The sequence below is a fragment of the Gavialis gangeticus genome, unplaced genomic scaffold (genome assembly GCF_001723915.1).
Source record: "Gavialis gangeticus isolate Ggan-Ray unplaced genomic scaffold, GavGan_comp1, whole genome shotgun sequence".
In the NCBI taxonomy this organism is placed as follows: Eukaryota; Metazoa; Chordata; order Crocodylia; family Gavialidae; genus Gavialis; species Gavialis gangeticus.
Genome location: NW_017728996.1, coordinates 48042830 through 48055290, shown reverse-complemented (window position 1 = coordinate 48055290; position 12461 = coordinate 48042830). Strand labels below are relative to the sequence as shown.

At 48.5% G+C, this 12461-nt stretch overlaps 1 protein-coding gene across 1 annotated transcript; it reads right to left on the bottom strand.

The window, feature by feature from the left end:
• Nucleotides 1–1236: 1236 nt before the first annotated feature.
• SNUPN (snurportin 1) lies at nucleotides 1237–11846 on the bottom strand. The gene is made up of 7 exons (XM_019504443.1): nucleotides 11688–11846; nucleotides 9486–9590; nucleotides 9006–9093; nucleotides 8400–8497; nucleotides 7912–7989; nucleotides 6109–6189; nucleotides 1237–2522 (listed from the first exon to the last, which is right to left on the bottom strand). The coding sequence occupies exons 1-7, from the start codon at nucleotides 11733–11735 to the stop codon at nucleotides 2193–2195; spliced, it is 828 nt and encodes a 275-aa protein (XP_019359988.1). The 5' UTR covers nucleotides 11736–11846; the 3' UTR covers nucleotides 1237–2192.
• Nucleotides 11847–12461: the final 615 nt, after the last annotated feature.

Genomic DNA, 12461 nt, shown 5'->3' with positions numbered 1-12461 from the left:
TGCTGTTTGCCCTGGGCTAAGTTTGGGGTTTTAGGTCACTGTTGGTGACCAAATCAACAGCAGGGGAAAAAGAAGAGCGAGTGGCAGCCAGACTTGCACCAGTGCAGTGACTCCAACAGCCACATTGAGCCACTGCTGCCCTGCCGCTGAAGATGGACCATCTGGCCCCTGAAACTTGTGGTTTAGATCCAGCACGCAGGGCCAAATGAGTTGGACAGACCTGATTTAAACCACCATGTCTCAGGCCAACTTGCTCCTTTGCATACCCCCACCCCCTTCTTACTATGAAGGGAAAGAGAAAGGCAAGTAGTTTAGCCACACACCATTTCTTCACACACTAATAATAACCAGCTGTGTGAAATCATCTGAGTAACATTCAAGCCACTTGAATTTGTTCACACACCCGGGGTGTCATTTCCTAGCTGTGTGTGAAGGAAGAGGGTAGTAGGCCAAAGCTCTTCCAAGCAGTTTCCAGTGAAGTTACTACATTACTGTTGCCCATTTCTCTCATGAACATTGGCTTTACAATCAAGTGATCTTGAGCCTCCCACACTCCCAGCGTAGAAACCAGCATTTTCTGGGAAGAATGGGGGTATTGTAGAGTTGGGGCAAGAAGATAAATAGACCTGCTGTGTGTAGAGAATCATTCCTGCTGTCAGGGTGTATATCACGTCCTGTACCGGATGTAATTTCTTTTCAGAGACATATAGAGGTATCTCCCTGGAGATCAGGAACACAATCTGCAATGGTATTTACATGATATAATTTCATCTCTACCTATTAATTCAAATAGGCTGTTTGAAACTAAAACCCATGCATTTTCTACTACAGTTGTGTGTTCAGGAAGGGGTATCAAACATATGGCCTGCATGCTGGAGCTATATCATCTGGCTTGCAGGCTCTTGGAGACCAGGAATTCAAGGGCAGGGGCCACTACTGAAATCCAGGGTACGGAGCCCAGTTGGGGGTGTGTGTTGGCAGTGTGGAGTCATGGGGAGGAAGGAATAAGTGATGGCTATTACCCCCAAGGCTCCCTGCCACTGTTTACCTCACTACCTGCAAGGAGCCCTGCTGTCTGGATCCAGACCAGGAGACCAGGTGAGTTTGACACCCCTGGGTTAGGAGACTGCTCTTTCATCTCCAGCTGAAAATCAAGTTTGAATAAGCAACCAGCTGAGCTCAGCAGTTTCAGTTTACCAGAGATTCATCTGTATCATAAAATTTAGTGCACAGGAATAAAGAGGATGGTCTTTATAAGAGAAGGGGTTAGCGGTGTAACAGTTGAGAGAACAGCAAGCGAGAAGAAAGTGCCCCAATAGTTACAAGACTCAAACCTGCACAAGTGTTCTGGTTTTGTATAGTGATATTAGCCTATTGGCATTCATATTCTAAAATCATCACATTTTAAACACAGAGTTAAAACATGCTGTACAGCTCAGCATCAAACTAGTGGACAGATCCTAATGAGTTCATATTCGTGTGTAACCCTTTATTCTTCAGAATCAATACTACTATTTAAAAAAAATGCCTCCTCACAGGAGGGCATTTCCTCCTACTGAGAAAAGGTCAGCAAGAATAAAAATGATGCTGTGTTCTTTTTGCACAAGAATATACTTGAAAGCTGGGAGCTAGCTCTGATGCAAGGAAATTATGTTTCTCAGAAATGTGGGTGTTGAAAATAAAGCCTTCAGATTTTACAGAAGTGCATCACAAAATTTTGTAACTAGAAACAAACTGACCACAAAACTTTCACCAAAAAGCCTTTAGATTTAAATGCCTAGAAACTTGTAGCCTAATTATAGGGCCCGGTATTTGGTGTCCAGGCTACAATCAGGCATTCATGTCTAAGGAGTTCATATCCTGCCCCTGACAAATGGTTTTGCCATGGACTTTAACAGGACCATGATCAGGGCCTAAACAATCATGCAGTTTATCACAGGCTACAGTCTTAAAGACCCCACAGTGGAATTCCTTAACAGAGGCATAGAGAGGCCTTAGGATCCAGAATTCTTTCAAAAACTAGTGCTGAAGCCAAGCTATACCCTTTACAGGCACTTGAAATTGAGCCATCTCATAATACCCTTCTTCTCCCTCTCAGCCAGTGTGAGCTCCAATGGTCAGTGAAGAGGCTGAACTGTAGCTGAGTGATGACCCTTTACCCTTTCCAAATAAAACCAACTTGTTACAGCAGTCTAGTTCTCCATCTGGCTTGCTGTCTCATGTAGGCTCCTGGGAGGTTTTGCTGGCTGAGGGGTAGACAAGTATTCCAACTCATAACGCCCATTTTCAGCAGCCTCTTCAGGATTCAAGCCCCCTTCCCCTAAAGCCAGCTTTTTATTTTTTTTATGTTCGATGATCTGCTGGAGCTGGTGCCCAGCATAGTCTGGCTTGGTAGTTAGTGGATTAGTTGGCACAGTCAGTCCAAGGATGTCTGATACCATGTAGGGCCGCAGCCAGCCCACCAGTGGGGTACTGCCAGGAGTGTAGTGAGTTTGCTTGTGGTAGAAGAGGAGCCCGTCTACCTGCAAGAGAGAGTGGATAACTGGGTTGAGTTTGCATCACTGGACAAAAGGCATGGAGTTGTACATGAGAAGATCTGACAGCAAAAACCTGCCATGAGGCTTCCCAGCTTTACTCACCTTTGATCTTCATTCATTTACAAGTCAGAATGACCAGGCATATTATTCACTCATTTAAATGAAATAAACCGAGGAAGGGAAATCAGAAACCAAAGAGTTTCAATGCTGTCAGCCAATTCCACTATTTGGATTCATACAAAAAAGCACTCAAGTGCTCGCTTCAATTTGAGCATTACAGAAGCAGAACAAACACATAGGCTCATGGCAGTCGATCTGCAACCGCCTGCATTTTTAGTTTGGTTGCTATGACCCAGTTCTGTGAATATTTGCCTTATTTTTAACACAGCAGCAGATAAAAAGGACATCTCACTGATCTTTTTTTTTTTTTGAACAGCACATTTTGAAAGTGATGAGTCAGAGCAGATGATGCCATGGAGCTTTCATTCTTACACTGTTACCATTCTTTCAGCTTCCTCATGGTAAATAAATTCTTAATGAATCCCCAGAGGTAATGAGTGCCTTAATCTCTTGCTGCAATCAATGGCAGATAAGGGCACTCAGCAGTTTAAAAGGATAGGGCCCTTACTTATGCTTCCACTTCCACTCACTGCAGTACTGCAGCTGGTTGACATTTTGCCTCTTTATCCTACATACTAAAGGATTTCTGACTCCCCCTTCCGTGGATTCCCAGAGGCGCACTTTGTGGGCTTGGACCATACCTTGGGATTCCCTAATGTTTCAGGCCGTGCTCCTTAGCAAAGCTTAGTAAGCTCTTAAAGGCATTTGTGCATGAAGACAAGAGGCTGACTACAGAATACAGGGGAAGGGAAGGTTTACTTAGTTATCAATCACTGTAAGGTTCTAGCAGTATAATCGCAGGAAAAGGACTTCATTAGTAGGAGTAAACTGGGAACCAAAACAAGGACATTCATATTCTGCTTGGGTATAACAATGCACAACACTCCCTCAAATAAGATAATGCACATGGAGAAAATAAAGGAGAACTCAGGAAGAGATGGTGCCTGCCCTATTATATTCTAGTGGTCCATACTTTCATATACATACTGCTAACACATTCTGATAAATCCAGCACTTGTTAAGAAGAATGTATTCTGGCCATCCCATGACAGAGAGTCTTAAAAAAACATTAGGCCTTTGAAAGGGAAGGAACCCAATTTCAATTCCATTTGTCTGATTTCATGACATGCTGGCTGAAAAATTCTCAGCAGAGTGAGACAGCTCACATCTACTCTTGCAGCATTTTCTATTAAGTTCTTGGCACTTCCTTACTTGTCCGCAGTTATTTAATTTTCAGTTTGCCTCTTGACATTGTCACTGTACAGACACCAGCCAAATCAGATAGAGGGTTAACAATGGTCTGCATGGGAAGTCAGAGCACCTGGAAAACAAAACTGGATGGAAAGCTGGTCCAGCAGCCCTGAAGTTATTTATTTTTTTAATGACCAACATTTTCATGGTTCAAAATGAGACTCCTAAATAACAGTGGCCTGATTTTCCAGCATGCTGAGCACTTGCAGCTTGCAGGGATCTCAAATGAAATGTTCAGTGACTGCAGTCAGATTTACAACTGCCCAGCACTATGAGGCCTGTAATTCACTTTAATTTAGGTACTAACAGACGAATCCAAACTCGACTGAAGCTAATGGAATAACTCCCCAGTGGTCTCACGACACTGAGGACCAGACAAATTTTGCAGGTATAGTTTACCTTTGGGGACTCTCTTAGTGGTAGCCAAGCTCACAGCCATTGCAAACACAAGACCATTTTAACTACGGATGCACTAATAGAAATTTTTGGGGCCGATACCAACAGCTGATTTTTAAGGAGGCATATCAGCTGATAACAATCCGATTTCCGATACCAGTCAGGCAGCTTGAAGAGCAGTGTCCAGCTGGTAAGTCTGGTGGGGTGGAAGGGAAGGGGGGGCAGATCAAGGCCCCTGTGGTGAGCTAGGAGTGAGGCTGGGGGAAGTGCTGCACAGCCGGGGTGGGGCAGGGGCAGGATGGAGCAGGTCTGGAAGCTGCTGGTCTAGTGGCTTGTCCAGCACTTGCCTGCTTGCCTGGCAGCTCCTGCTGCTTGTCCACGAAGGCATGCAGGGCAGGGCAGGTAAAACAGCACAATTTAGCGGGAGTTTTTCCTGGATGTTGTCTATACGCAACACTTAGTCTTTACGCTCTTTAGTCCTAAGCAAGTCTTCCTTCTTTTTTTTGTCCTGCTTGTGTTATTAATGCTACCTTACTGAGACTTCGTGGGCTCCCTCTGGTGGGATATTTGATACCAGCACCCTCTTTCATTCACAAAAACTGTGGTAGCCTATTTCTGTGAGGTTCTTGGCTTAGAAAGAGAATTCTTAGGGTTACAATTAGAGCATAGCATGTTGATGTATTACCCTTTCACTGCTGGAAAACTGGAGACAAACTGGGATTGGGTTTCAGGAAAAAGTCTGATAGTCTCCTTTTCTCTGTCTCTAGTCTTTTCAAGTGTTTTAGCGTTTCTCTGGTAAAAGCTCAGTTTCTGCTCCACCCCCAGTGCGGTTCCACATTCCACAGCTCCTTTCCAGAGGGAATTTTTGAGGGGAGGAAATGAGCTTTCTGGCAAATATGTCACTGTGTCCAGTGAGGCAATCAGATTATTCATGTTTCAGCAGTTGAGTGAGCAGGTTGACTAAGAAATCGTACACCCTTTATTGATGTTCTGTGCAGTCTGTTCTTTATTAATACAGTTCTGGAGTAGGGTATGGCAATGCCAACCAGGGGGTTCAGACTTCCCATCTCATCTGATGATTCTTTGCTTTAATGAGGAGATGACAGTAAGTCAGCTGTTACCAGTAATCTAACATTTGCCTATTAATAGGGTTCAGTTTGTATTTGTTTTCGTTGCTGAAATAGATGCATTTTAAAAATTAATGGAGCACGTGGCTTGGGAGGGTTGAGAATGCTGCCTATTTCCCTTTCTATCAAGGTTCACCACTGCAGAATCTGAGCAGAAATGCAGATGAATTTATCCTTCTCAGACCCCCTCTGAGAGAGGGAAGCATCATTATGGCCAATTTAGAGGTGAAGAACAGAAGCACGGAGAGATTAAATGATATGACAAGTGTCATGCAAGGAGATGGTGGTAGAGGTAAGCTATGAAAGCAGTTTCTCAAGTCTCAGGCTAAAATCTTAGTCACCAAGCCATTCTTCTCCATTCTGATCCAGTGTGAGGGAACTGCACTGCAGCTGAGTTGGCTTCCAGCACATCTAGGGAGCATACAGTTTTTAAGTCAAATAAGAAAAGATTCCTGGCCCACTGAGCAACAACCCCACTGGGACTTTGCTTCCAGCATATAGATAAAGAACACTGTTCCTAAAATCAGATAAGAAATGCTCCCCACTGAGCATAAAATGTAACAGTCTTACCAGAATTTAGTCATTTTCCAACCATGCCTACACAGCTCACTGCTGTAATGCCTTGGAGTCCAGACATGGTGCCAAGTACCCAGTCCCCTGGCTGTAGGGTCAGTTACCTCAAAGGGGAAGTCCATGGCCAACACTTCACACAGGCTCTCCGAGGTGCAGGGGAAACTCTGCAGGCCCACAAATTTAAACTGAAAGAGTAAGAAGGGGCTTGAGTTAGTTAGTACCTTCCCTCCCACCCAAAACAGGACAACACATTGCATCACGTGTTGCAAAGCTCTGGAAAGTGGAGATAAGGTGACAGAACTTAGCTGTTCAAAGGCGCTGCTTCAAGTCAACACAAAATGCTATTGAAACACCCCCAAACAGCTCAACAGTTAAGTTATTTCTGCTCTGGCACAACAAAAGTTTCAACCTGGTGTCTCAAGTGCATCTTTTATGCCAGTAAACAAAAGCATCATGGGCATAAAAGGATGCATTTGAGGTGAAATCAAGAGAGAGATGTGCCAATATCTACCTTCACTGAATCTGATTCTCAGAATCTATCAGTAAGCATTGTCCAGCTACTAGTAACCCCATCAGCATGGTTCCTTATTACAATTCACCTAGACTCACAGAAGTGGTTAGTCTGAAGTCAGGTAATCAGACATGAGCAACCACAGGCAACAGGCCTATCAGAAGCTAGGTGGTAAGCTGATGCCTCCAAAAGCTTATACCTCTCTGAACCAGTTAGTGTTTAAGGTGCCACCCTACCCTGCTTAGCCCCATAGGAGGTACCATATAACTCAGGCCCCGCTTTGCAAAGCTATCCATCTGTGGGCCTAGTCTTGAAAAATCTACCAAGTGCAGTGGTTGCAACTGAACAGAAAGGAATCACAGCATATGGTGGGCACCATACCTTCCTCTCACTATTTGTGGGAATGAGCCCAATATTGGTTTCTTTATTGGAGACATGGCAAAGAGACTCCTTGTTTAAAGTCTTTGAGATCATGGTTCATTCATGCTTCAGCAACCATGATAGAGGAACAGGGAAAGCTTTCCAGAACCTGGGGCATGCCTAATCTGTGCAGGAAGAGTCCTCGCAACTTGAAGGGTACCTGACAAGCAGGACTGACTGTTCAAGAACACTGAGCAGAGGGTGAAGACCTCTCAGGTTAGTCACTGGAAGCTGAGGATGATCAGCACTGCACAGAATCAGGTGCCAATATAGCACCAGTTCCTTAAACCTTGGGCAAGCTCAACAGAGGGAAGGCTGATGCTTTATGATTCTTTGACTTTGCCTCAAATGCCAGCTGTCTAACAGCAGAGATATCAAACATTTACCCTGTGGGGCTGAGAAATCAGGAATTTGGGGGTAGGACCCATCACTGAAATCCAGGGTATGGAGCTCCTTTGGGAATGCATGTTGGCAACAAAAGGCAAACAATGGCTGCATTAACCCTCACAACCACCACTGCTGCTTGCCCAAGCCTTGCCACCAGCTCTGGCTCATGCGGAGCCCTGAAAGTCTGACACCCCTCCTCCAAAGGCAGGCAGGAGACAGAGAGCAGGTGAGCCTCCCCACTCACACCCAGGGCGGATTCCTATTGCAAACATGATGCCCATGAAGGCAGTCCCTGGGGAAACTTAGCTGGTTTTCTTTTACATCTGCATTTCAGTCAGGGAAGCTAAAACTGGTAAAGTCATTTAATAGCCTGAGGTCCAGATCTCCTCCGACTCTTATTGGAAGGAATACAAATTTATTATTTTCTGTTCTGTTTACATCCTGAACATGGCATCTCATTTCATCAGAAGAACATTTTGTGGCCAAGCGGTGACACACAGGACAGAAAATCCCTTTGTGAATGAACATGATGAAACGCAGCTGGCACTGAATGCCTCTCCCTGTCTCTGGAAACAAAGGACGGACCTACCGGATTAATTCTACTTTTCTCTCCCAGACCTTCCTCTTCTTGTATCTTTGAGTGGAGCCAGAAGAACCTGAAATCTGTCTGGGGAGGGAGAAGAGATATGGATTAGTGTACATCTACCCCAAACCATGTGAAATGTGTATCTGTGTTCCTTCTTGGTTTTCCAGGATCTTCAGACTCCACTGAACCCCAAATATCTGTAGACTCCTTTCTCCACTTGTCTCTGTTCAAAGGACCCCAAAGAACACACAAACATTTATAGGTACTACAGAACCCAGCTGGCCTCCAAACTCCAACCCCTGTGGCTCTCCATGACCACCTTATTAGCAAAATGAAAGCAGAGAGTGTGTGTCTACCTCCACTTTGTTAAACAGCATCTTGCTGTACAAGTTTCTCAGCATCAATACCTGCAGCAAGGCAGCTCAGAGAATGGTGGCAAAATGAGACTCTCTAGAGCAGGTGGGAGCTGACTGGGCTGGAAGGTTCAATACCTGACAGTCATAGACAGGGTGCCCCCTCCAACACATCACATCAAGGATGTAGTATGTCTGCTTCACCTCACTGTAGATGCAGTCCAGGATCGTGTATTCTGTACATACAAACACAGGCAGCAAATGCAGGTAGCAATATACATGCAGGATCACACTCTAGGGCTCTGATGCTATTAGGATTTCCAAGATAGTTTGGCACAAAGACTCCCCAACAATCTGCAGAAGAATCTTTAACTCTCTTCCAGCTGTGAAAGCTGCTACTTTAGAGTCCAACATTGTCTTAGCTCTGAAGGACACAGGAAAGAGATCATTCTAGGAGGCAATGAACGTGTGATAGGCAGGCTCCTAGACTGAAACACCAAACTAGGGAAAACCTACCAAGGAGAGTGGCCTAAACTAGTGAGGGTCCATGTACCTCCTACGTTTGAGATGGAAATGCATGGTCACAGAGGGAAACTTACCCACTATCCCCTGGAGAGCAGGACTATGCTGGGGCAGGGTGGGGCTCTCTGGACAGAGCAGCACTAAGACAGCACCTGACTAGAGCAATATGCCAGTTCTCTCGCATCTATTCTGAGGGCCTCTTCAGATCATTACCTTTCCCACCTGCTGAATTGTGCCGGTTTCCTCCAGGCAGGAGAGAGGGGAACCTGTTGACACAGTAGCCGCTCTTTGTGTAAGCTGCAGTGGAGCCCTACAAGAGAACAGAGAAACTGAAGCCCACCCTTGCTGCTTGTAGACTGTAAACCACCATGTCCAACAGTACCAAAACTTAAACACACAGGTCCAGCTTAACATGCTGTCTGTCCCATCTTCCCCACACGATACAGCTATGTTAACAACATCCAAGACCACGGTGGTATAGCTGGGTCCCCCAGCATAGCCCATTCCAGACTTCCTTTCACTGGGGTTAGTAGTAACACTCTCTGAGTTAATCTGAACAGAATCAGCCCCCCTTACTGTATGGAGAGCTCCCAGAATACACACTAGTCTCTGACTGCACGAGCATCACAAAGACAGACTGACACAAACCCAGAGATCTCCTTTACTGTGCTCTGTGGAGTGATACATATCACCATCTCTTACCCTAGATGCCACAACCAGTGACCTCTTCCCTATGGGGCATACCACCAAGATCCATTCTTGTCCCAGATCCGATGGGACGTCTATCAGCCACTCAGACAACATCAGCTGTGGAGAAAGCAGGGCAATGAAATTAATGACAACACTCAGCAAAGACCCATAGCTTTACACAGCTAGACTTAGAACAGGGGTGAGCAAAATGGTGGATCCAGCCCATGGCCAAACACCATTTCCCAGCAGCCCTGGCAGTGGCAGCTCCTTCTGGCTGCTGCTGCTGGAGCCAGACCTGCTGCCCAGGCATCCCAGACCATCTGCCCCACACCCACTGCTGGGGATGGGACCTACACAGGCAGGGTGCATGGCCAGGCAGCTAGGATGGGGTGACAGCCAGCAGCAAGACAGGTGGGCAGGCCCAGGGAGATCCCAGGATTTTGGGGTAGTGACAGCGCAGGGCCAGGGCACAGCTATAATCTGCTGCCTGCACAGGTGTGATGGCTGTGGGTTCTGCAGGCTAGGGTGAGCTGGGTGTGCACTGGAGCATTGCCCCAGCCCCATGGTGTCACTGCCCCAAGATCCTGGGGTCTTCTCAGCCAATCTTGCTCCCAGCTGCAGCTGCATCCCAGCTGCCTAGCTGTGTGCCCCGCCCATGTGGGTCTTGCCCCGTGGTGGGTGTGAGGCAGAGGATCTGGGGTGCCTGGGCTGTGGGACTAGGTTCAGCAGTGGCAGCGCTGCCAGGAAATGGAGTCCACCGCAAACTGGATTCAGCCTGTGGGCTATATTTTGTCCATCCCTGACCCAGAACCACAAAGATTTATAGCTCGTAACCCAAGCAGAAAGCACGAGGCATCTAAGCAGACAATTATGTGGCTACCAGTCCTCTGTTATTTGGGTGGCACTGAACAATCCTATAGATACATGCAACACATTAGGTAAGCAGGATGCTAGTGTGACTTGACCGCCACAGGGGTCAGTCAGTCAGTTGGTCATGTATTTACATGTGGTACTTACAGGATGCACTGCTCCCTTCTAGGAAATACCTTCACTCCTCTCTCACCTGTTCTCCCTACTATGATTTTATTGGGGGTGCACCGATAGATTTTGGGGGCCAATACCAATAGCTGACATTTAAGGAGGCATATCATACAATACCAATCTAATTTCCAGTACAGCTGCCTCCAGCTGGTAAGTCGGGTGTGGTAGAAGGGGAGGGGGCAGGCAGATCAATGCCCACCCATGGTGAGGGAAGGGGCAGGCACTGCCCAGGCAGGGCAGGGGGGAGTTGCAGCCAGGGTGGGGGGCAGCTCCCAGCTGCTGCTTGCACCCCGGGAGGGCACGGGGGAGAGGGTGGGCTATGCCCCCAGATCTGTATAGGGCAGGCTGCAGCCAGGGTTGCACGGGACTCTTCTCAGCGGGGACTAGCCTCAGAGCAGGTGCTGGTGGCACTGGGAAGATGCTGCATCCACCCCAAATTTCACCACAGCTCAGCTCCCAGCACTGCCCTGGCTCAACACCCTGCCTCCACCCATGCACTGGGAAGGGTCCAGCCCTCACTGAGAAGAGCCCTGCGCAGCCCTGGCTGCAACCTGCCCCTGTGTGGATCCTGGGGGGCACACACCCTCTCTCCCCCTTTATGCCCTCCCTGGGTACTAGAAGTGGCAGGTGCTGCCCCCTACGCCCATCCTGCCCTGGCAGTGCCTGACCCTGTCCCCTCCCTCACCGCAGGGAGGTGTTGATCTGTCCTCCCACACGCCTTCCCTTCCACCACAATGGACTAACTAGCTGGAGGCAGCTTACCATGCTGCCGGCCCTGTTCCTTGCTGCCCAAGCGCTGCGCTGCAGCTGCGCACAGCACAAGCATTTATGGTCTGGTATCTGATACAGCAAATTTTCTTTCTTTCTATTGGTACTGATCTGGTCCAGAAGGCCCAGCAGCCTCTAAACCTCTAGATTTTATCAGTGGTTTGGGTCTTCACTCACACATACCAATTCCTTGCAGTTTTCATTCTTGCCCAGATGTAGGCAGGCACAGACCCCTGCTGCCATTTTGCCATGAATGCAGAGTGGCATCAACTGCTGCCTAGCAATACCCCTGCCCCAACTATGCTCCCTCTACCCATGGCCCCTAGACTCAAATCTGAGGCAGCCACGTATTCCACTCGTTCCCATGGCGGCAGGCTCTTGGTTTCCCTAGGTAGAGATGCTTACCTGGTTCGCATAGCGCTTAGGCAACTTCTTGCCCGCATCGACATCCATGTCCTCATCATCCACATCTTCCCCCTCCTCCTCTTCCTCGCTCTCAAGTCCTGTCCAGTCGTCCTCTGCCAGTCTCCTGGCATGGTTCACGTAGTCCAAACGTTTCCTGGGAAGGAAAGCAGTTTCCCTCTTTGAAAGCTGGCTTGGCCGTTTCTACCCTGCATTTCCACCCAGGAGCGCTGCCACTGGGTTGAGCTGGGGAATAAATGCATTTGCTATGGGACCAGCTGTGTCTGGCCAAGGAGAATCGCGGGCTGGACCATCCCTCCACAAAGCAAGACCTCTCCAGCCGGAGGGCCAGGCCCACAATGCTCCAACAGCAGACGGACGGACGCAGCCGTGCGTGGTCTGACTACTGTCACAGAGCTCGGTGCTGCAGGCGTTTGGCCTTTGCCTCCACACGCCCGAGGCCCGACTCTGCTTCCCCGCGCTCCGCCCGGGAAAGCGGCGCTGAAGAAAGCCCGGGAAGGCCCCGGTGGACTGCGCAGCTCCGAGCAGGGAAGGAAAAGGCATCCGCGCTCCTGGCTGGAGGCCCCGCGTGTTCCCAGGGACGCCCGCGGCCCCTTCCCGCGCCGGCAGCCGGGGCGCAGCCAGAAGGCACGGCCTGCCCCGCGGGGCCATGGGGCCGCCCCCCAACTCCTCCCAGCTCGGCAGCGGCCCGGGGGGTGCCCGGGGCGGCTCTGCGCTCGTGGGCCCCGGAGGCAGACACGTGCGTGCGCGCCCACA